The 25,279-nt window shown below is 41.9% G+C and overlaps 1 protein-coding gene across 1 annotated transcript in view; it reads left to right on the forward strand.

Annotated features, from left to right (window-relative positions):
* Window positions 1–25,279, forward strand: part of LOC131094203 (sodium channel protein type 5 subunit alpha-like) — a 214,261-nt gene that overhangs the window by 171,168 nt on the left and 17,814 nt on the right. The window contains exons 20-22 of the mRNA XM_058041717.1: window positions 2,784–2,938; window positions 6,830–7,003; window positions 23,042–23,164. Of these exons, the coding sequence (XP_057897700.1) occupies window positions 2,784–2,938; window positions 6,830–7,003; window positions 23,042–23,164 (452 nt within the window). The remainder of the gene's footprint in view (window positions 1–2,783; window positions 2,939–6,829; window positions 7,004–23,041; window positions 23,165–25,279) is intronic.

Raw genomic sequence — 25,279 nt, forward strand, 5'->3', positions numbered from 1 at the left:
GCTCCCTGTGTAGTGGAACTCTTCCAGGGAATGATTCATCCAATTTTCTTACAGTGGGGAAAACCATTTCCTGGGAGATTCTAACCTTTTCCAACAGTATTTACAGAGCATTTATACTCTGTAGGAGCATGGCAGAGGAGCATGTCATGCCTGTTGTTGGCTGGGCCTAAGAGATAAAAAAGCCAAGTAACCATCTAGGTAGAAACTTATGAGAAAAGAGCGAAGTGTTTCTGTATAAATGTTTTAAGTAAGAAAATAAGCTGATTTTTTTTTTCCAAATTTAAATTAGTTTTGGGAAGGAGATAGATGCAAGGACAGATGCAAGCAGTGGCTACTTCCATTACAAGGGGGATTTCTGCTTAACCCAAAAAATCCACACTTGAGTCGACAACCTGCTCATGAAGCTGTTCATTTGATAAGTGAGGGATTTCAGCCCAAGCCTTTGATCTTCCTGATTCAAAGCTGAGTGACAATGAGGTGGGCAGTCTCCCTGAATCATAAACCCATAGAGTGAGCCAGACCCCTGAAAGGTGGTGGTGACCATGTGGGCTGTGGGGTGAGAAGCAGTGCAGGAGTTTTCTGGCGCAGCTGATGGTGCGCTTGATCATGTTGTGCTGGTGGGATTCTCCTGGTGGGCCTCTCTCAGCAGAGAATCTGCTTTGTGAAGTCTGTTCTGTGTACCTTCTTCCTAAAATACGCCCAAACCCACGTGCACTGCCAGCTGTGAGCATTGTACTGGTTTTAACAAAAACGTAGTGACTAATATGATGTCCTTTCATCGCTTGCCTTGATTCTTTAGTGTTTGGGATTGAAGTGCTTAGAAGGATAATTCTTGCCTTTGCTGAAATGGCACCTGACCTACAAAGGGACAGAGAGCTGCTTCTTACATTTCCATCTTTTCCAAGTATTATGCCTTTCTAAAAAGTTTGGAAAATTTAGTGTATTCCAACTGAGCCCAGAATTTCCCTAAGTCCCAGAATATGGTGGTAAACTGGGAGATGCTGTGGGTCTGTGTGATGCAGGCATTTAGAGAACAAGTACTTATGTGCTATGATTACCTTTACATAAATAATGTAATTATTTAATAATAATTAATGGTTTATTGTCCTTATAATAAGGTTAACAATTATAACCTTAAAATGGTTTACTGTGTCCCATACCAAAACCTAGCACAGCCAAGAACCCACACTTAACCAAAATCTCAGAAATGTGAGGGGAAAAGTTCTGGGGGTAGTTCCTCTGTGAGGGATCCTACAGTTCTGCTGCTGCATAGGAGGGGTCTGGGGCAATAAAAACTCACAGAAAATGTCAGGAGCACCAGAACAGACTTAGCAGCTCTCTTTCTCCTGGCAGAGCCCAGTGCCAGCACAGCCCCATTTCCAGCTGCCTGGGAATCCCAGCATCCCAGGAGCTGCACTTGATCTCCTCCCATCTCACAGCAGCTCAGGTGCCTCAGCTGGGCCACCCTGAATTAGCAGCCTCTGCTCTCCCTGTAACCTTGGCACTCGCCCTCTTTCCTCCCCAAGCCGCCTCCCCTAAATATTCTACTCACAAAAACTGCATTGCATCACTGTGGTAGGACATCCATCCTCCCTTGTCACTTCTCACCCCTGGCTGTGTGTTTCAAGACATCTTGGTGACTTTGGCCACAGTCCAGCTATAGAAGCAGTTGGCCTCTGGCTTTTTTTCTCATGATCAGGCTAATAAACCTGCATAGTTAAGTCTCTTCTATACAACACATGGAATAAATGTAAGGTAAGAAGCTTGCTTTTTGAAAATGAAATAGTTTTTGAGGGTCATTCTCATCATCAAATGTGACATTTGAGTCAGATTATCTGATGTAAGACTGACTGGCCAGGACAGTTCCTGGCTCCCAGGGTCCTTTCACACCATTTTAAGTTCTTGCCCAGCACAAGGAAATGCACATTGGTGTTTTTGAAGTGGGAGAGATGGATCTGTCCGTTACCAATGACAATATCTTTTTGCTACAACAAATGAGTGTTGCTAAGGAAACTAAAAATGGCCATGGTCTTGCCTATCAGGAATCCTTATGTGGGCCCCATTACCAGCACAGCACTTAACTATCACACACTATTTGTCACTGAGGTCAGAAAGTGCATCACTGGGGATCCTGCTAGGGAGCAGATATCTAAATTTCTGTGACATCAAAGGGGATTTAACTGCCTCAGTATAATTCCAAGATTGTTCTAATGCCTTATTTAAGCTAATGAGAGTCCAAAAGATCAAAATCTGCTCCTGCTTTTGCTGCCTGATTCTCTTCAGCACATTGGTCCCATCTGCACTGTAGCACCTCCTCTCATCATCTCTCTTTCATCAGATTGCCACTTTTAATCAGTAATTCCAGTGGTATTGTACTAGCAAGAAAATAACCTTCCTCCATTCAAAAGGATGTGGAAGCTATCACTAATAACCTCCCAGAGTTATTAGTCCTGATCAGAAGTGCTGCCTGAGCTCAGTTAGCACTTTTTGAATGACCTAGGGCACTGGTGACTCATGGCCAATATATTCTATATCACAAAAATCATTGGGAGAACTCCCTGGGATGCATTTTAAGTGATTTTGAATGTTTTTTAATAGAGGAGTGAGAGAAGGGAATGGAAGGCAGAGCAGAGAGGTTTTGTGAGAAGCAAGAGGAAGGAAAGACAACTGTGCAGCAGTCTATTACTAAAAGAAATTTTCCTTAGCAGCTTCTTCTTGCAGCTTTAAGAATTAAATAGTCTTTTTTTTTAACAATTCCTTTGGTTTTGTTTTATTTCTTACAGTCTGTGTGCGATTCTTCCCGTGCTGTTCAGTGGACATCACAAAATTTCCAGGCAAAATTTGGTGGAGGCTGCGAAAGACCTGCTACAGAATCGTGGAGCACAACTGGTTTGAAACATTCATCATCTTCATGATCCTGCTGAGCAGTGGAGCCCTGGTAAATGTGACAGCATTTCCTAACTATTTAGAAATGGACATGGGTCTCCAGTGTTCTCCAGTTTAGCTGTCTCTAAGATTTTATGAACCCTTAATGGTCATTTTCTCAAAGCAAAGCATTTAGTCTGGGGCTAAAACAGGTTGTCAGCTTTTCTGATTTCACCTGCCATCACCATATGGTGGGGAATTTTCTTCTGCTGTGACATAAAATTCTGACTTGCACATGTTTTGAAAAGAAAATCCTTGAGGAAGTCTGTGTGAGGAAGTTTGCCAGCTCTGCTGCTTCAACATCCCATAGCTGCTTCTCCATGAGAGTTCCCATCTGGAGGCTTGCAGTTTGCTCCAGGGGTGGCTTTGTTTTTTCCTTTCCTTTCCTTTTCTTCTCTCTCTTTTTTTTTTTTTTTTTCCTTTCTTTTTTAGCACATTCTGTAACCAGCAAATTAAAATTATAAAAGACACAGAGGGCAGTGAATCAGTGCTACCCATGGAGCTAGGGGGTTACTGTATTTTTGAATGGTGTTTTGAATGCACCTTAGGTTAACACTCAGTACCTTCCCTGCACAGGTCCTGTTTTTGCCAGGTGAATGTGTTTATGGACACTGGTTGGTCATTGCCCAGGAATCTGATAGGGAACCCTCTCCTCCTGAGATCCCTCTGCATTCTGGAATTATCCTCTGTGCATTTTCAGCCCTGGGCTCTTCACAGGGATATATTTATATTTCTCTTTTGCGTGTCAGGAATGTCCCTGGAATTGGTGGGGCTTCTCCCAGGTTTTTATCCTGACCTAGAGCAGAGATTTCTATCAAGAGTCCTCCAGGCTTTAGTCTGGTGGTCACCAGTCATCTTTGTGATGGTGTAAGACACACATTTATTAAATTTGCAGGCAGTGCCAGGTTTGGACAGGTTATCCATGCATTTCCAGAGGTCAGGATTGACTCCAGCCAAGTGGGTGAATCTGCCTTTAGCAGTAAGGCAAACATCATCTTAGAAAGGTGCCTTCTTCCCCTCACCAGGGATAACCACAATAGGAAGGTGTGATGAAGCATGGCTGGAACGAAGCAGATTTACTAAAAAGAACTGGAGAGGGAGAAGGAAAAAACCAGAATAAACTCCATCACAGCCCTGCACAAAAGCCCACCACCCCACTGGGCTGTGTAAATGATGCTGTTCTTCCACTCCAGTTGGCATCAAGGAGGCCTCAGCTGGAGCACTGGCTTCAGCTCTGGGCGCTGCACTTTGGGAAAGACATGGGCTAATTGAAGAAACTCCAGAGAAGAGCAACACGAATTATCAGTGGCCTAAAAAAAGGGGAAAAAACACAGAAGTGTTGAGTTTACGTAGCTCAAAGAAAGTCTCTGAAGGGAGAGGTAAAGGTGGAAATGCATAAATGTTGATGCAAAAAAGGAAAGAAATGGATTTACTGTTCTCCTGGTCCACCAGAGATGGGCTGAAATGTCACCCAGGGGGTTTTATTTTATTATGAAAAATAAGAGGCTCAAAAACTTGGGTAAATAGTAGGCTTCTGAAAATTGTCACAGCTTTGCTGAAATGAATGGACTCTGACAGTTTTTTGCACCAGCTTGAGCATCAGAATGTTAATTTTTGAATACATTTTAGAGGGGGAATGTCGCTTGCTATAATATGCTTTAGATGAATACACTTCCTTACATATGTAATTAAAAGTGCCTTAGATAACTGAAGACTGCAATATAAAGCTCATTTAATTTAAATTGCATGCATTCATTTAGTTTTTGCAGCTTTCAATTTAGCCAATGCAGTTCTGTAAAAGGGCAAATTATCCTGCATTTTCTCACATATCAGCACCGTGCTTCAGTATTTGGACTGGAGATGTTGGAGGCAACACACAAAATTTTTTTTCCTCGTGTTCTGGGTTGCTCTCTTCCAAAAACTGAGCTCATCTGGCTGCATCTCTGGGACACCCTAATTTCTTAAGGGAGAAGAGCTATATATACCTTTAAGCCAATATATATATGTATATGTGTGTGTGGTTAAACCATCAAAAAATATCTTCAGCTTACTGCAGAAGATCCAAAAACCTTTCTTAAGATTTTAAGCCATAAGCATCCAAACTGGAAGCCTACTTTTTAATAGTAATTTTGGATAACACTGCAGGTATCCTGCTTAAATCTTTTGTAACACACAAAGCAACGCAGAAAAAAAAAATAAAAACCCTTCTTGATATTTCATATGGCAGAGGTTTCATCCGTTGTCACCATGAAAAAATGCAAAGCACCAGAATTTTGTCATTTGGGTAATATCCATAGCTTGTCCAGAAGTACAGAAGTGTCCAGGTAGCACATTTTTCATCCCTTAATAAGCTGCTTCCTGACTGACAGTGTGCTTTTAGTAGACAAAACACAATGTACTTTTGGACAAGTTAGTAGAAAGTAGGGAGAGCAAAGGAGGGAGAGGAGGAAATCACTTTAAATGGTTTGTTGTTATTTTTGCAGTAATTGCAAAGTACAGCAAGTCATCTGACAAAGTGAGTGAGCCCCTGCGAGAAGTGATAAACTCCAATCTGTGCATTGTTTTCAGGCTTTCTCCAACAGCTCTTTCACACCCTTGAAATATCATTTTTGAAGGCAAGATAGGAGACAGGGTTGCAGCGAAAACGTCACCCCAAAGTGTGGGGACAAATGGACAAGCTTTGGCACGGGCTGCCAAAGCTTTCTTGTCAGTTTAATTACTGTTCCCTGGCAGGCAAAAGAGCAGTGTGACTGCCTGAGTGACAAGTACCACACTTCTTGTATCTCCAGGCACTGGGTGTTTGCTAACTTTTTGAAGCTTCTCAGAAAGTAGCTACAGATCTGGAAATATGTAAATGCAGATAATTCAGATGATTAGCACAGACCCTCTCAAACTATGCTTCTTGCTGCCAAGTGCTCTGGGTCACACGATGGGATGAGAGCAATATGTCACAGCTTGGGTTATCCAGGTTACAGGGACTTGGGAGCAGCTTGTGTAACAGCAAAAGTAGCTGGGGAAGCAGAGCATAATTTGGCTTAGAAGCCCCAAAACAGGCTGCATATTGGCAAACCTGACGCCAGGATCCTGCCTTTTATTTGATTTATGTTGTAAAGTGAAGGCTAAATTGTGAGACATCTTTATTTTCTTTCTTTTGGGGGGCATATTGGTTTAGATCTTAAATATTTTAAAGGGGTTATTCAGTTGCTCGTATTTGATACAGACACTGAAACTCTTTTCATAATGCTCTGCATGAGATTAGTTGGAGAGACAGATGAGATGGGGAGATAGATACCTTGACCTTTAAAACATTATTGTTCTGCTAAGTGAATAATAATGAGCATTTCTTGAGGCAGAGAGCTGTAGCCACCTGAAATGTGATGACTGAACAGAAGCCAGGGAACTCCAGTACTCCATAACACAGGCAGGTTAATAACCCAATTTGTCATCATTAGCAATAAGATCTATTTGGCTAAATGCAGGGGTCATATTCTGCCTCCTAAATATAGACATCCTGTGCCCTGGGACATCTGAGGTGCCTGGGTAGCATTGGCACAGCCAACAGGAGCTGAGGCAGGATAAATCTGGGCATTTTGGGGTGGCACTCTGCTCATGGGTTCACATTCCAAATTCAGGGTGCAGAAGCTTTTCCTACACTCAAAGGATGTCCAGCCAGGAGAGCCTGGAGAGAGATAGCCAAGCCTGTGTCCATTGTAGGGGAAAGCTGAACAGATCTCTCAGGTCAGGGCCAGTTCTGTTTGTGCCACTCTTTTTAATTGTAATGTTAAAATACATCAGAAATCACAGACTGTACGTGATAATTTATCAAATACAGACCTGCAGTGCAACACCCGTGCTTTCCAACAGGGCTCAGGAGCAGTTATTAACCAATCCTTTGTTCTTCCAGGCCTTTGAAGATATTTACCTTGAAGATCGAAAAAACATAAAAACCATGCTGGAATATGCTGACAAAGTATTCACTTACATCTTTGTCCTGGAGATGCTCCTGAAGTGGGTGGCTTATGGCTTCAAGAAGTATTTCACCAATGCCTGGTGCTGGCTGGACTTCCTCATTGTGGATGTGAGTATCATTTTGGAACTACGTTTCTCATGTTGAGTTTTGCAGTGGGTGGGAAAGGGTTGTTAAGTTTGGCAGCTTTGCATCTGTGAAATGACAGCTGTCACTCTGATTCTAGGCATCAACCCTAGGCAGAGCTCAAAGGAGGTTTGGATGTGTAAGTGAGCATCCCCAGGACCCAAAGCAAACAGGAACGCTGTCAGCAGTGATGTGGATGTGTCACCCTGCAAATCTGAGGCACATCCATCCCCTTCCCATCCCCAGGAATTCTCCCTTTCCTTCAGCATTTAATATCTCATTCTATTGCTGGCCACGGGTTTATGTACAAATCATGAACAGGATGGGACTGCTGAGGAGATGCTGTTTTATTTTCCAGCATCAGTCTGATTTTACATGGTGATGACAGTGGGAAGATGCCATCAGCTCATATCCCAGGCAGCAGACAAAGAACTAAATGTTACAACTCACTTAAAAGTTTTTTGACTACCAAAAGCATATTGACAGTAGTTCTATATAGTTCTAGTTCACTATAAGCACATGTACCTTCAGTTAAAACAATGCTTGCTTATTTCGAATACAGTACCTGCTTGTAAGCCTTAAAACACAATGCACAGAGCTCCATTATTAAGCTTCAAACTTCCTAATATCTTACTAGATAAACTTTTCTGTAGTTTAAGGAGTTATTCTAGACAAGTGTTAATACACAGTTCTATTTGTCCTTACTTTCTACTTCTCATATATATATATAGCTCTAATTGCAGTTATGCTGTTTATGAGTCCTGCCTTTTGCAGCTTTCTCAAAACCCTCTGATTTTAAGGATTCCCCCTCTTCGTACAACTAAAAAGAACTTCCATAACCATGTAGTTTATTAACTACCTTGAGTTTCATAGCTTTAATATAGTCTGTTCATTACTCGCTTAAATGTTCCTTTTTTTGCTGTAGAGAGATGAGCTTACTTTTAAGGATTAATTGCACCATTTTTTGCCACATTAAATGATGTTTAAGGATTCCCCAAATTAAATGACATTTAAGGATTCCCACATTCCATGCTCCCAGCCAGCACAGGGTCCAGCTACCTCAGCCTGCTGTGCACATGACCTGGGCACAATCTGCAGTTTTGAGCAGATTAGAGGAGCTGTCCTTGGCCGAGCTCCTGGCCAGGCTGCCAGCAGTGTGTAACAGCATGTCCAGTTCTGGCTCCCAAATATTTACCAGTGCAGGAGTCCAGGAGAAGGTGTGAAAAGTCCTCTTGGCAAAGCGTCTTCACTACTACAAAACATCGCTAAATACTCCAAATCCGTGAAATACCGCCACGCTTACTTCTACTGATTTAAGGATAATCCTCAGAGGGCTGAACAAAAGGAAGCTCATGCCCCAGGAGTGTTGCTAGTACCAGATTTGGCTCCTCCAAAGGTTCACTTTGAATTGATATGGGATTTGCCAAATATGGGAAAAGTCAGCAGCACCACGTCCTCCAGATGAAGTCCAACATTTCATCTCAGCGTATCAATGAGGAGGCAACAATCTCCCTGAGGCCACTTCTTGTTAGCTTCAGGTATTAATGTGGGAGGCTGGCAGAGCTTTGCCACGATTATGTAATTTATTAAACTTCAGAGAAATTATTTTTCCCCGTTTTACATCTGAACCTTGACTCCAGGGAAGAGCTGCACTTTCTTTGGCCCCAGCCCAGGAGAGCACTTCAATGGGACAATTTGCTTGTTTGAAGTTATGGTCATGTTTAAGTGCACTGCTGGATCAGAGCCTTTGGAAGCTTCTCCAGAGCTTTAATAAATTGATTTATGAAAAGGAAATTCTTTACATAAATTGTAGGCCATAAATTCTTCTTTGCATATATGCTTAGAAACCTTTTAAAGGGAATGCACTCATTTTACTCAGATTAGCTCCAGCAGGAGAGGAAGGCCTGGTTTAATTATTTAACCACAAAATTGGAATCTACCTGTTCCTAAGTTATAGCCCAGCTCTGAAAACTGTTCTTACTGTGATTTAGGTGACATACCTTTTCTTTTCTTGTTCCTCCATCTCCAAAATGGGACTAATAGGACTCCCCTAAAGTACTGGATGGGCTTCCAGGAATTTTTTGTTCAGTGAGCTTCTGAAGACTGGAAGGAATGGATGAGTATTAGCACAACCATAAGTAGAGGTTTTCTCGATGGGATCAAACCTGTGCAGGATCAATTCACTGAGGCAATCTGGAACTCTGTTGGAGTTTGAAATTAGTTACACAGCTGTAGAATAACATCTCATTAACGCCCAAGAGAGTAAACCACAAACTAAGCTAAATTCTGTCCTCCATGTGCAAACCCCCTTGGAACAGGAGCCACACAAGAACACAAAGTCCAAGTGTAAATTAGGTGCATGTTTGCCTTTTAATGGTGGAGTTTATAAAGACAAATTGGAGAAGCAGCCACAGATGGCCTGGGAAAGGGGCTTCACCATCCCCTCTCACACATCCTGTGGCATAAAACAGGGGGGACACCAGCCCTGGGACTCCCCTTGTCCCCAGAAAATAAACCCCAGAGCCTTCTTAGTGACCCAGAATGTTTTATTTTCTCAACCTACATTTAAATGTTCCACCCACATTTAAATGTTCATTTTGCAAGCTCCCAGTCCCACCAAAAAGTTGTTCCACCCTTGAGTTGTTTTGGTTGTTGATTGACTCTAGGCCATCACTTGCTCTTTAGGGTTCTCAGTGAATAAATCTTTCCCCCTGCACTGTTCTTTTCTTAAAACTGCTTTCCCAGTGCAGATTATGAGAACCTGGTGCTATATTTTTAGCAGGTTTAACAGATGCTTTTCTCCTACCCTATTGCTAACCCTGCCACTCTGAATTGGCACAGTAATATCCTATAATTTTTCCAGCACACTTTTTATTTCAATTTACATTTTCTTTTTGGTGCTTTGAGAACCAAATCACTGCAACTGAGCTGCAGAAGGCAGTGAATGGGTGAATTAGCTGCTCCAAAAGAAGCAGATGAACCACTTGTCTGATTTTCTCAAATTTATTTGTTTAAAATTATTCACTTAAAAATTCCTGATCTGCAAATTATTCATTAGTGGTTTGGTATCAGTATTCAAAATTCAAGCTGCAGTGGTCGATTTTTGATTGGACATATGAAACCATCTCTCATCTGCGTTTTCTCATTGTACAAATGCAACTCTGAATCTATTTTCTGCTTTGAATAATTCATAAAACTGGCTCAAAATTTGCATGTATTCACTATTTCTAAATGGGATTTGAACCCAGAGGGGTTATAAGCATCTTGCTGCTGAATTTTTTTTTTTTCTATATATCCTGCCTTGTGAAAGACCTTTGACACTGATTTGGGCCAGTGGAACAGCAGAGTCTCCATGTGACTGTTGTGGATTACTAAAGAAAATTCTGTTTTGCAATGCCTAAACTTCAAAATACAGAGTAATCCACAAACTGAGCTATTTTTGCTGGATGTAGAATCCCTAAAGGATGATCTCTGGTAATGGGCTTCTCAGCATCTCGAAGAAGAGTGCTAGGGTAGCAGAGAGTGCTTTCACATACATTGCAGTACAATAATGCCCTATCAACAGCCCTGCCACAGATTTCTCTGGGAGGAAAGAGAAAGGGTTAATCAAACCACAAAATGCAGGCTCATTTCAGCTCAGGGCACCTGGGGAAGATGCTTTAGATGTCTGCTGCAAGTTGGACATACTGAACAAACATCAATGCACACCCATACAAGTTACCCTGTGAAAAAGAAGTGTACTGCTAAAAGTAACACCCTTCTACACTACAAATATCTGCTCTCCATGCTCATGAACTGCAGTGGTGAGCCCTCAATCCACAGCTCTTTCCACACGAGGGAGAGGCAGATTGTGAACTATCTGTGCAGACAGATAGAAGTGCAGACAGACATCAACATCACCATCAGGAATGGCATTTATGCACAATCCTCTTTCCTACGATGCATGGGCGAGTATTTCCACAAAGAACAGATATTTTCCAAGCATCCATGCAATCAAAACCTCTTTGAACAAAGCAGATTAAGTGAGGAGCCTGAACTTGGCCAGGGCTGGAGACAAGTGGCACCCAAAGTGTTTGTGGGAACTGCTCTCCACCAAGCCAAGCAGACAGAGCTGGGCTTTGAAACAAGGAGCAGAGAGATTCCACCAGCTGTGCAGGCTGGTGTCATGCTTGATGTTCCTTTCAATTGTTTCCTCTGACCTATAAATATTATCTTGAGCTTATCTGGCTTGAGCTCCAGCCAATTAATTCTGAGCTCTGTCCCAGTCTCTGCTGACAGCGGGTGGATTATTCCATTGCATGGTCAGTTTGGGAAAGACATCAGTGTGGGCTTAGCATCATTCAGAGTCAGGAGGTGTTGCAGTCAACAGCTTCTTCACTCGCTGCTCGTGCTCTGAAGGCAGAGGTGAGAGGCTGGAACCCCACGGAAGCTGTCACAGAAAGCTCATGGGACAGACGTGTGAACTCCCAACTCATTAGTGAGAACGCTCAGGAAAAAAATGTCACAGCCAAGTTTCATTGCCTGTGGCATTCACAGGGAAATCCTCTTAAACCTGCACTAATGTCATCGCCCCACAAAAGTCCATTATCACAAATCCATCATCTCCACTGCAGCTTTTGTGTTCAGTTTAATTGACCAAATTGGTCTCAATCCAGGCTTATAAAAACCCAGCCTGATTGTCCCGCTCTGATTTCAGAGATGAGGGTTTCTCCACCAATTCTTTCTAAGATTATCCTGTCTTTCAAGTCTTCTCATGCAGAAAAAGCTATTTTCTTAAACAATTTCTTTGTTAGGGATGCTGGCAGCCTCCTTCCCCTCCAACCATCTCCAGCAATGGGTGATCCTTGCACTGTCCTGCAGCAGGGAGGGGAGAGCATCTCTAATTCTCAGTTTGTGCCCTGATGCCCCACTAGTTTCTCTTAACCAGGGATGAAAATTGCTCTTTCCACCCCTTTTCCATCTCCTCTGCCTTGGAGGGAGGGGCTCACAAGAGTTTTTGGTAGTAGATCTGTCTGCAAAATAGCTCAAGTATGGCTCAGCAATGGATTTGAAGGCCAGGCATCTCAAAAAATCCACTAGGCAGGATTTTGGAGATGCTTTTATGGAAATGAAATTATATGTATTTTTCACTCTCCTCAGTAACTTTTGTGAGTGTTTCTAACACAGCATGTTTCTGGCGTTTGCCTGGAGCTGCTCAGTTGGTAACTGGAGATTTGTAGTCCTCACTGAGCAGCTTTCCAAATTTCCTGTTTGCTGCCAAATTTCCTGTTTGCTTGTTTGAGATCTGCTCATGGGTGTTCAGGCATTAAATGCACCATCATTTTCCCTCAACACTTAAAAAAACAAAGATATTATGTTTTCCAAGATAGTTCCTGGAAAGCACTTGCTCTAAGATTTCTGTTTAAATACTTCACTGTCAGACAAGTTAAAAAGCAGCTAACAATCCTTGAATCTGAGATGAACATTTTGAAACAGTCTTTCCCTCCCTAGTTAAAATTGAATTGAATTAAATTATGCCCTTGTGTCGGATTGTCTTTAAGTGACAATTAAAAACTTGCTGTGTGAAGTAAATATTGATGGCTTATGATTACTTTAATTGTTTTTTTCCATCTGTATTCCCTGTTGATTAACAAGGTGATTTCTGTTTGCTGTACCAGTAATTACACAATCTGCTGTAATGAGTCGTTCCCAAACAGCACTGAAATCCAATTTGTATTCTTGGGACATTACCCTGAGAGCATGTGAATTTTGTCTAGTTTCTGTTCAGAAAAGCACAGAGGAGCAGAATGACAAAAGTACAGCCAAGGCAAATTAAAGATAATATGTCTTGTCACTTGGAGCAGCATCTTAAGAGAGAACTTATTAGTGTTCTCTGTGAGCTGTCAAAATTCCACGGGTACAGCAGGGTATTGTAACTTCAGAGTTCAGTTTTTGACTCATTTTTTTCCCAGTTCCTCACAGCAAATGCTCATGTGGGATTTTTGAAGTTGTCTCAGTGCACATTCTTCCGAGCCTCTCTGATGGCATAAACCTCCCAGACAGCCAATAGGAGTGAGATGCCCTTCTAGAAGCCAGGGAGCTGGTTTTGAGGAGAAAAATAAAAGAGAAAAAGAAAGAAAGAATGAAAGAGAAAAAAAAAATGCCCTTTTAGTACATATTGGCCAATTGAGGATAAGTGAAAAGAAAAAAGTCTGCATGAAGAAAGGTTGTTTTAATATGTGTTAGCAGGTCAGTCGAGGCTGTAAATCTTCCTGCTGCCACCCCACACTTTATCTCAACACAGCACATGCTAAAACATCCAAATGTCTGGTCTTATCTTGGTTTGCGCCTCATGTTGGTTACCACATGGATGCTAAAAGGGGAGAACCCAAGCTTTGCCAAGAGGAAGCGCAAGCTGAGTTTCAGACAAGGCACAGCAGGACAAAATTTGCTGCAACTGCAGGAAAAGGGCTGGAAAACAGAGGTGAGGAGAAAAGTCCACTGAAAGCCTAGTTCACCATCTTGCAAAGTGGTTGGGAGATGAATAATTACTGCAAATGCTGAAGAATTTCAATTAATGAAGCAGATTTTCAACTTTCAAAAGTGCTGTAAAAAACCCATCCCCACTCAGATCTTGCTGAGCTAGATTTACCAAACATTTTTGTTTCTCAAAGTTATTTAAAGATGGAGCACTTTTCAATGTCCTTTTTTAGAAGACTATGCTTAAAACGAAAATAATTAATAAAATCCTGGAGTTCTTGCATGCAGCTTGCTTGGCCCTTTCTATCCCTGGGTGTGGAGCTGCCAAATTCCATACACAGCGATGTTCACCCTTGCATGGAAGAGCTGAGCTGGGAGGGACACATTGGCTGTGTTTGACAGTCCAGAGTCTCACAAACTCTCCAGGGACAGAGGAGGATGGGGAATTGTCCCACAGTTCCTCTCCCTGATGACCAGCACCTTTGAAACCCAAACTTGCAGACCAAAAAAACATCTCCCCACCATCCAGGGTGGTCAGGAGCTCAAGAGATGCCTCCTGAGGAGGAGGGAAAAGGAAGGAATAAAAGGGTAGAAGCAGCCTGCAGAGGGACAGGGATTCTTTATTAGTGAGGGTGAGATGAGAGGAATTGGGATGAAACTTGAAAGCTGTGCCTTGGTGGCGTGGAGATTTTGTGCAGATCTCCTAGCCTGGTATGGCTGACTTTGGGATGTCTGTGCTAAGGCAAATGAAGATAAACATTCCTGCTTTTGGTATGTACTCCTATTTGTACCATTATCCTTCCTAGCAAAAGTCAGGGATCCTACAATTCTTCAGAGTCCCTCTCCATTCTGGCAGATTTAATACAATGTGGACATATTCAGTACAATTCAGGATCAGTCAGGTTCAAGAACCCAACTAAACTGAGCTGATTTTCAAACCAAGACTTCCCTGTTTCCCACAACAATTTGATATTTTTTCATATTGATTTGGAACATCTGATTAAATAAATGCTTTAGAGAAACAAGCAAATCCCTAACAGCACCTTGAGGAGGCAACACAAACAGATTTTTCTCTTTTGGTTTTGCTTTCTGGTTTGGTTTGGTTTGGTTTGGTTTGGTTTGGTTTGGTCTGGTTTGGTTTGTTTGTTTTGGGGTTTTGATTTTCTTTAGGTTTGGGGCTTTTTTTATTTGGTTTTTTTTTTTTTTTGTTTTGTTTTGTTTTGTTGTTGTTGTTGTTGTTTTTTGGTTTTTTGGGGGTTTTTTTGTGTTTTTTTTTTTTTTGTTTTTTTGTTTTTTTGCTTTTGTTGTTGTTTTCCTTATGTCATATCTAAGTAGGGTTGATCCTAATTCAGTCCAAAAAGAAACTTGTCTTCACCTCAGCACCTCAGCTTCCACCAGCTGGGATGGGAATGCAGCAGAGTCTGTGGGGCTGAGCCCCAGGGAAATTCTGTCAGGAATCACTGTGTCCACCCCTGGCATGGTAACACTGCCTTCACATAATAAATAATAACCAAGTCCACTCCTGACTGCAGCTTTCAGCATCAGGAAGGCTCCCTAGGCTGAAACAGGAGGTGGCTTTGGAGATCTTTTTTAGTGAGAAAGTCTTTTCTCTCCACCTGCCCCAAATCCAGGCTCTCTCCACACAGCACCTGGATGAGAAGCAGAACACAGTTGCTGATGAGGAAATTGTTTTGCTCTAAATCATGACAGAAAACACCAGACTTTTCAAAGCATCTCCACCTGCACAGCCACTGCAGAGGGAGCCCTAGGGGCTTGGCCAAGCTTTGTCTGATCAAGTTACACCATGTGATCCCCAAAATTCACAGCAATCCCTAGCAGCCTGCCTAGGGAAATGGCACCAAGCCTGACAGAGTTTAGACAGTGCTCTGAGGCACAAGGTGTGACTTTTTGGGTGTTCTGTGCAGGGCCAGGAGTTGGACTCCATGATCTTTGTGCGTCCCTTCCAGCTCAGCAGATCCTGTCATTCTCTGATTCCCTCCCCAGTGCTAATAAACTGGGTGTCAAGGTGTGGCAAAGGTGCCTGTTAGCAGTAAAAAAAGGTGAATTGAGACAAGCTGAAAATCCATTTGTACGTGGTGATGGGGGAGAAAAGTGCAGATCAATAAGTCAGGTTTGCTGCCTCGCTGGATGAAAGCTCGCAGTCGACTCGCCCTCGGAAATTAGCTGAGGTTTAATTCTTGATTCTCAGCCATCTGCCCTGGGAATTGACTGGAGCTGTTAGAAAAGCCTGAGCAGGTGTAGGGGAGGTGACAGATTAAGAGAACAGCAAGACATAAAGAGGTTCTTCAGGAAACCGCCAGGAAGCAATTAGGATGCAGGAATGATTTATTTAAAAGCATTTAACCCAACAAGAGTGGCACATGCTGTTTGCAACAAGGCTGCCCTCTGAAAAGGAAACATTGCCTTGAAAAGCTTGGACATGGAGACAAGCTGAGAACATGGAATATTAACAGAGTTTTATAGCCTTAGTATGCATAGTAGATGGAGGGGAAAAAAATTTAAAAGGTGGAAAAGTCCTGGAGAAACAAAAAAAAACACAAAAAACCCCCCCAAAACAAAACAAAACAAAAAAAATGTGGATGAAGCAAATGAGTTTTTAAACCTGAGTAATAAGAAGTAGCACTGGGCTTTCCAGGAGATAATTTTTGTTTATAATTAATCTAGGCACTCGTGTAGCCCATCATGTTATAATACATGAGAGTGCTCCAGGAGCAGTAATGAACTGCTGCAGTGAGGGAAGCCCTTTGATAGCTCATTTCCAGACACGTTTTTCACCTCCAGGCCATGGAGCAACCCCAGAGCAGCCTTAAGGAGTTTTTAGTCTTTACCTGAACGTGAGGGCTGTGATTCAAGGAAACAGTGAGCAGAGATGGGAATTCAGGTCACCTCCGTATCTCTCTAGTGTCCTATTTTTAAAGACTTTAACTTTATGCCTTTCTTTCATAATGTGCAATTTCTAGATTGGCATGTGCAATCATAGAATTTGGCATCTCTGTGGCAGAAAATGCAGTGTCAGAATGAAAGGACAAAGGGATATTTTAAAAAAATAAAATGACAATATAAGTCTGCTCTGAAAGAGTGCATGCTGAAAGGAATACCAGCCTCATTACAAGCTCCCATTTTCCAACCATATTTCAGGGAGCCAAAATAAGTATTTCCATGTATTTCAGTTTATTTGCAAAGTCCTGTTTCCCTGTAGGTTTTCCAGCTTGTGTCTGGGGTAAAGACTGAATTTTGTTCCTTTTCAAATCAAGGCAGGGGAGAAACTTGTAACTTCAGTCCTGGCTCTGAAAGATGCTGGACAGTGAAGAGGTCTTTAAGTGATCCCATCCCTGCCAGAAAAAGGCAGGAGAGGCCAGGCTGGATTGAAAAGAGGCACCCACAGCAATCCAAGCACTATTTCTTCTATTTTTATTTTTTATAAAAGGCACAATTAGAGAGGGAGAGACAGGTGTTTCTGGGGCACACAAAAAGCTATTTGAAAGCACCAGGGGCCTGCATTAGCTGGAACTGCTTATTTAAATAAGTGGCCAGAGCTTTCAGCTCAGCTGCTGTGCTTCCATTCAGATGTCTTTTTATATTATTTTTTTTTTCCTGCTGTTCCCTCCCCTCTAATTTGAACAAGCAGGTTAATTTGATGAAATCCCTGGCTGCATAAAGCATATGCTGTTGCCCATACCAGGAAGGAGGTCTCCCCTTCTCTCCGAGACAGAGACACACAGGGTCTCAGACGTGTGCAGAAGGCATTTAGTGGAGATTCTGGTTGGTTTTAAGATTTATGTGACTATCCAAGGATGATTTTTGCTGTTGTTTAGGCAGAATTCCTTGTTTTCAGGGCTCTGCTATTAATTCACCTCAGTGGTGAGCGGGGGTTGATTAAAACAAGCCTGCCTTGGGATGGTGCTGCTCAGGTCTGTCTGCTTCCAGTCCAGGTTATCTGAAATCATGTGCTTTTAGGAATTAAAAAAAAAAAAAAAATAAAAGAGAGGAACAGCCTTTATTGCAGCTCAAACAGTTTATTCCAGTTTTTCCTTGCTGTAGGAACCTCGCCAGCCCTGGGTGAAGCACTTTTCCCAAACTCTGTGCCCTTGACTCCCTGTCAAACCCCATGGATGTGGAGGCTGCTAATATGATATTAAAATGTGTTCATGTAGGGAGGAACCCTCTGCTGTTCTAAATGCAATCAATCCTTGGAGGAAAAAAAAAAAAAAAACTCTCTATGATCTTCTAATTAAAGGATTTTTTTCCCTCCTTGTGCTGCATTATCACACTCCCTACTTTGTAATTGTTTTTCTGCCACCTTAAAATTCTGCTCGGGTGGCTTTACTGGGTTTACATTGGTTTACAACTCTGATTGCTCAGGTCACTGTTAGATAATGAAGGCACATAAAATTATTGTGGAGTTTTATCTCTGTGTGTTCATGGTGAATAATTTAAATAGTCAGACAATGCTGCTCATCTGTAACTGGTGAATGACTGTGAGACCAGTATGAGAACACTGGAAATTTCACACTACTCCAGAACCACCTGGACACATACACAAGTCACATTTCTTACCATAAGAATGACAGAAATCCTGCAAAATAGTGAAATTGTGACAAGAAATTGGAAATTACTGGAAAAATGTTCTGCTTCCTAGACAAGACTTTGAAGTGGATTGTCAAAATTATTAAGACATTAAGAAATTACTCTCATTAGAGTTACATTATGTGTGTATTTATATAATTTATACAGCTATCAGTGAGGCTAACCTTTCATCAGAGATCCTTCCCTGTGTTCTAGCCCTCTAAATTCATTGATTCTACTTGATTTTGCCTGGAAACAGATATGAATGTCATACAGTGGGACACTCCAGACCCCAGCTAATGCCACCAAGGCACATAGATACCAGGAGATTGGCTTTCAAAACACCAGCCACAGGTTTGTTCACCCCCAGGGCTGGTATTTCCAGTGCCCAGTGCATCAGAATCAAAAACTCTCATTTTTCCCTTGATCATGAGACTGAAAATGGCAACCATAAAAGCTGTGGGGGTTCATTTATCTCTCCTTTCCCCCAGGTCCAGGCATCTGTCATAGAAATTATTGTAAAATTTATATAGATAAACTTGTGTGTGGATATATGTGGGGATATAGAAATTTGGGGGAATATAGAAATAATGTGGAAATGTAGAAATATGTGAGAATATAGAGATACAGATCTATATTTATTTGTGACCGAGTTCACAGGGGTCTCAGGATGAGGGAAGAGATGAGGATCTGACTCCATGTTTCAGAAGGCTGATTTATTATTTTATGATCTATATTACATTAAAACTATACTAAAAGACTAGAAGAAAGGATTTCATCAGAAGGCTGGCTAAGAATAGAATAGGAAAGAATGATAACGAAGGTTTGTGGCTTGTACTCTCTGTCCGAGCCAGCTGACTGTGATTGGCCACTGGACTTAAAGTTAGGCAGAAAATTCCAGTGACAGCTCAAATATTCTGCTGCAGACTTCAGGGACACCAAATGAGCAGCCAGCCAAGGGGATCAGGAACAGTCTAGACCCAACACAGGGAAACCATTCCCTAATTAAGTTAAATGGAAAGCTGTGAAAGTTTTAGTAAGATATAAAGCTTGGAAAGACCTGGAAAGCTCTGGAAAGACCTCCAGGAAATGCTGGAGGGAAATGGGAGCTGTGATAAATCTGCTTGGCTCAGAAGTGCACAGGAGGATGAGGGATTCCACAGCTTACCTGTAACCTGCTGTGAAAAAGGTGAAGTTGAGGTGAAAGCTCAAGGTCAGAGGCAAATTGGGTGTTTTATGGGAAATGGTTCCAAGCAAGAGTGAATCCTTAGGATTCACTGTCTCCACCACATTACAGTGCTGCTTCAGGGCTAGGATTTCACAAAAAACCTACAAAACCCCTTGCAAACAGATACTGAAAAGCTTAGAAATGTGTGTGTGACTTATTCTGAATCTGGAGGTTACATTGACCCTAGAGGTGTTTTCTGGGTGCCAGCACATTTTTGATTTTGAGCATAGCACAAAGCAGAACTTTAGAGCAGCTCTGGGCTGCATAGCCTTGTAAAAAAAAAAAAAATAACAGAAATAGCTGACTTCACCTTTTGTTGTGATTATGTGGGGCAGTCAGCACCAATTTTGAAAACTACTTGATTTTTTTCCTAAAAATAACCTTCTGGGTCACTTTTAATCAAGTCCAAATGGCCAAGTCCCTGCGTTGGTAATTCTCCTATAAATAAAACTTGACAGGGATACCTTCAAAACCAACATCCAAGCATTTAAACAAGTTGTCCCCAACTCTGTTCTGACTCGAGCCTTGTAAATCATTGCCAAATATCACACAGCTTCGTGACCTAATCCTCTGCAGAGATATCTAATGCTGTGTAAATCTGTGTCAGGAGGGCAGCACCACCTGTGATATGTTTCAGGGTGACATTGGTGGCTCTCAGAAGAAAATGGGAACCCTCTCAGATTCACTCCAAAGGAAATGAGAACCCGCTCAGATCCAAAGGATTTGAACCAAAAAGCTTCTGCCTTGGCAGAAAGGGCAGCTATGGGACACAAATCCAGGATGAAGGAGGAATTGTGCAGATGCTCCAACCAAAGCAGTTTGAAAACCCTGATAAGATTTGATTTTCAGTCATCATGGGTGAAACTAGCAAAGAAGGGTGTTGGGTAGCCTGTATTTGATTAATTTTTATTTAAATATCTACATTCATTTTATGGATCAATTTTATATATTAGTGAGCTTCCCTTGGTGTGTGAGTGTATGGATCTTGGTTTCTGTCTCTGAGCATAAAATCATTGAGCTGTTCTCATATCTTCAGCCTTTCTGGACAGAAAAATCCAAGCCTTTGTGAGGTTAAGGCTGTTTTCTGCACTAAACTTTCCACCAAAGCCAAAAATATGTGCCACAGTGTTTCTCCTATCATGTATTCTCCTTCATGCCTGTTATTTTGTAGATTTTAAGATGACTTAATTGAATGGCTTTAGTATATAGCTATGGTGCACATTTGCTTACTGCTGTTAGACAAATCCTCAGCCCTTTACCATTATTTAGGCAACATTAAATTAGTGGGAAGAGTTAATAAAAGGAGAATTTGAACTCTGTGTTTATGCAGCTAAAGAGTACAGGATGTAAACCAGGCTGGTGAGAAACAGGGAAGGCAGAAAATGGTACATTAGTGAGCTGAAGGCGGTTTTTAAGTTAAACCCAGATTTTCTTCTTCAGCTGTGAGCTTTGGGTGAGCAGCATTGGAATCCCATCACTCCTCCAGGTGGAAGGAGCAGGTCAAACCTGTGGCATTGCTTACTCTAAAATGACTTAGGCATCATGCTCAAGTCACAGGTTCAGACCTGCTGTCCCAGGGATGGAACCAAAGGATTGCTGGTGATTTTTGCCTCCTCAGTGTCTGTGAGGCCCAGGACATCAGACCCTGAGCCCAGTCTGCCTGTCTAGTGTGATGCTCTCACAGGGCACTCAGCACCAAAAGGCAGAAGGGTTTGTTTGGCCCTTTGCTCTGCCCCAGCTGCACACAGGAGGTGAGTCTGTGTCACACCTTGTTAAGGAGTGACAAGTGACAGGGTGGCAGCCAGCCTCTGTGCCACTCAGCCATCTGACTTACCCTGGCACAAACCCCAGCCCAGGCTGGGTTTCTCTGAGACCTCCTGCCCTTAGTCCCCCACATGACACAACGAAGCCATCAGCAGGTAAATAATTTAACAAATGGAGCGAGTTTTTACAAAGTGCTTAGCTGTGCAGACAGCGCTGGTATGTAAATAAATGCACATTCAGGAGAAAGGATGCTCCCACTGTCTTGGGATTTAAGGGCCAGGTCTTGCCCTGATTTATCCCATCACCTTGTGGGTGATGCTGGGCTGGTCAGCAGCAGTGGGCTTCAGAGTAAAAATCATCCCATCCTAAAATTAAAAGGAAGGTTTCCTTCCAGAGCTGTCAGTGTTCAAGGAGGTGCTGGAATTTCCTAGCAGCAATTTTTTATAATGTGGAGGAATCCCTGCTTTTAGGCTTAGCTGCTGTCTTGAAAATGGCATCATCACCCACTCCTCACAGATGAGCTTTGCACACTCCCATTGGTGAGTATGAGATATCCAGTACTGTGATAACTGGGGCTGTGAGAAAAAAAAACCAAACAAATTAAAAGGAAGATAAGTAATATACACAGGTTTATCCTTCTAAAAAGATAATGTTTTAAATTGTGGTGATTGATTCTGGTTTTGTTTGTTATTTTGGGTTTTTTTAAGACATGCAAATTGGCATGATACCTTCAGTGTTGGAGAGCTCTGTTTGTTTTCACTCTTTGCTCAGTAAGATTTCAGGCTGTGAACCCTGATTTGAGCATGCAGAACCCTACTGCTCCATATGTTCACAATCTCCACTGCCACTCAGTTCATTCAGAATCCAAGCCTGTGCCTGATACCACCCACAGTTTGGACCAACTAGGGCATTACAAAAGCTCTGAGAATGTGAAGAGCATGGGAACCCCTCCGTGCTGCTCCCAGATTCAGGAAGTTCATTTCAAATAAATAGTCTTGGAAAGGTGTGAACCTCAACACTGACCACCTGTCAAATTTCCATCTCCTTTAGAGACTGTGCAGAAACCAGAAAAAGTGAGTATGAGCAGAATGGAAGAGCCATGCACATCATTCTTTTAAGGTCTGTGGTATAGTCATGTGTACCAGCAATGTAGAAAATTTGTTTCTAATCACTTAGTTAGAAGTGAAGACTAGTGATTAAATGTAAATACCAAAATTCTTTCTCTCTGCTGGAAAGTGTTAGATATGCTTTTTTTTTTTCCAGAAAGCTCTCAATTGTAACACTTACCTGGCTCATTTTTGGGTAGTGTAACTTACACACACCTCAGGGAGTGCACAGAAAACAGCACAGAGTGGTGGGTCTGTTATGGTGATCTTTTTGTCATCCACTTTGTGAAGGATCATCCTTTCTTCTCTTTGGATCGTAATGGCTCCCATTTAAGATTTTTTTCCCCACTGTCCCACTAACCAGCTGTTTCTTTCCAGGGAGGAAAGCCAGAAAATATAGTGGATATTTTCACCCCCGACATGGGGGAGAGAATGATGCATCTGACTCCATCTTATCAGAAGGCTAATTAATTACTTTATTATACTATATCATTCTATATTATATTACACTATATTATGTTACATCTACACTGAATCTGCCAAGCACTCCACTCTGCACACCCTGCACAGAATCTCGTGACTGTCATCTGACAGTCCCAACACACACACACACACCTGGCCCTGACAGGCCAAGGAAACAAAACACCATCGCTCTGGGTAAACAATCTCCACATTGCATTCTACTTTGGCACAAACACAGGCACAGCAAATGATAAGAATTGTGTTTTTCCTTTCTCTGAGGTTCAGAAAATGCAAAACCCAGAAATATTCTTGGGAAGAACTGTGCCTTGCTTTTCTCTGGGAAGAGAAATGTGGCGACAGGAAAATGCCAGGAGCGTTCTAACAGGTTGAATTTCCACTTTTTTTGTCTCCATCCAGGTCTCTTTAATCAGCCTGGTTGCCAGCACTCTTGGATACTCCGAGATGGGTCCCATCAAATCCCTGCGGACGCTGCGTGCCCTGCGGCCCCTGAGAGCCCTGTCACGCTTTGAGGGGATGAGGGTAAGAGGACACAAAGCATCCCTTTAGAGCTCACCTTGGTGTGCAACACAGTGTAACAGGGGATTTCTGCACGTGGCTTTGCCAGCCAAAGCAAATGAGTGACAGTGCTTTAACAGCAACAAAGAAATCCCTCCTGGGTCTTGGTTGTATCATTGCATCTTTATCCTTGGGTGGATTTAGTGATAAACTAATCCTGGTGCCTAGCATGTGATACTACACCTTAAAAAAACATATTTTTTGGGTGAGGAAGCATTTTGTTATCAACAACCTCTCCATTATAAGGTGTATCAAGGAAGCAGCCAAGCTAAAGTTTGCTCGCTGTTTTGACACGTGTTAAAATGAGAACGATTATAAAGTTCTTAAGGACGTTTTCACTAATAATGAAAGCAAAACTTAGAAATGCTCACCTTGGTGTGGATCTAAGTGTATCAGGGGATTGCTGTACATAGTTTTGTCAGCCAAAGCGAGTGACAGTGCTTTGTCAAAGCAGCAAAGAAATCCCTCCTTGGTCTTGGTTGTGTCATTGCATCTTTATCCTTGGGTAGATTTAGTGATTTAGTGATAAACTAATCCTAGTGCCTAACTTGTCACACTACACCTTAAAAAAAGCAATTTTTGGATGAGGAAGCACCTGGTTATCAGCTACCTCTCCTTTATAAGGTGTATCAGGGGAGCAGCCAAGTTAAAGTTTGCTCCCTGTTTTGACTCGTGTTAAAATGAGAGTGATTAGAAAGTTCTTAAGGACATTTTCACTAATAATTAAAGCAAAAATTAGAAATGCTAAAGATAGGGAAAGCAAATGAATGAATGATTTTCTTTTCCTTTGAACAGATTGCAGTTTTAATGAGGAATGTTGGGATTAACATTAAAATCATGCAGCTTGTACTTGTTGCTCCATCTTGTGCATCCATCTCTTTCTTTTCTACATTCCTTTGCCACCTTGGCTATATTCCCACAGCATACCTGTTTATTTGTTAAGCCTACCTGCTAACAAGAATCAATTATTGTTTAGATAAGCACTTTATTTAATTCCTCACACCCTGCATGACATGCAGGTGGTGACAGCTGTGTTCTTACTGCTAACCTTGCAGATTGCATAGCAAGGTAAAGCAAATCTGTGACAAAATTCTGTGTCAAATTATATCAGTGATCCCAAATCTCTCTGCTAGGCCCGGGAAAATGCTGCATATTTCACAGTGATGTATATTCAGGGTAAAGCTTTCCTGCAGACAAAATTTAGGCTTGAATCATCAATGACTAAAAGTGTATTTCATGCACTGATCTCCCAGCAATGAATTATCTCATTGCAATGCTCTCACAGCAAGAGACTGAAGGCTGGAGAACCTAACAACTGAGATGAGCCAGGAAATATCACCATACAGCAGTGCAGGAAAACCCAACATCCATTCTTTTCCCCTTCTGTGGATGACCAGATTTGGCAGTATAACACTTTGTTCCAAAGATTTTTTGATTAACTAAATCATATTATTTTTGTGGATGAAGATTAGGCCAGTATTGCAGACCACTTCTGTGTTGGTACTAAGGCAAAAAGATTCAAAAGGCTCTGTTTATGCAGGCACCCAAACCTGAATTGCTTTGGTCACCACAATCTTTCCAGCAGTCAGGCAATATTTTGCAGGTAATTGACCAAATAACACAAAACCAAAGTGCAAAGGCTCAAAGTGAGGTTGCACTACTGACAATAATTAAAGCTCTCCCTCCTATCATTTGATGACTTTACTCTGAGTCTTTAATAAACATTCACAGATGGAACTATTTCAGCATTCAGTATTAGCAAAAGCAGGAGTTTAACTACCAAAGTGATTTGGGCACAGATTCTCTCAAATCAGTTCAGACCTGGCTTATGAAGGCTTAGCTTTTACTGGTGGATTTACAAGCCCAAGCAAAACTCAGTGTGTTCTAAGCTGACAGACAATTGTTTGCTCACGATTTCACATCAGTTTAACTAAATTGGATTCAAACCTGAATAGCAGTGGGGAAATGAGCCAAAAACATCAGAAAAGCATTAGTAGAATAGAGAAAAATCTAACATGAAAAACTCCTCATTTTTTCTCTGAGAATAGCAAGAGGCTGGCTTGGTGAAGATCTTAACGT

Source organism: Melospiza georgiana, chromosome 1 (genome assembly GCF_028018845.1).
Source record: "Melospiza georgiana isolate bMelGeo1 chromosome 1, bMelGeo1.pri, whole genome shotgun sequence".
NCBI classification, from domain to species: domain Eukaryota; kingdom Metazoa; phylum Chordata; class Aves; order Passeriformes; family Passerellidae; genus Melospiza; species Melospiza georgiana.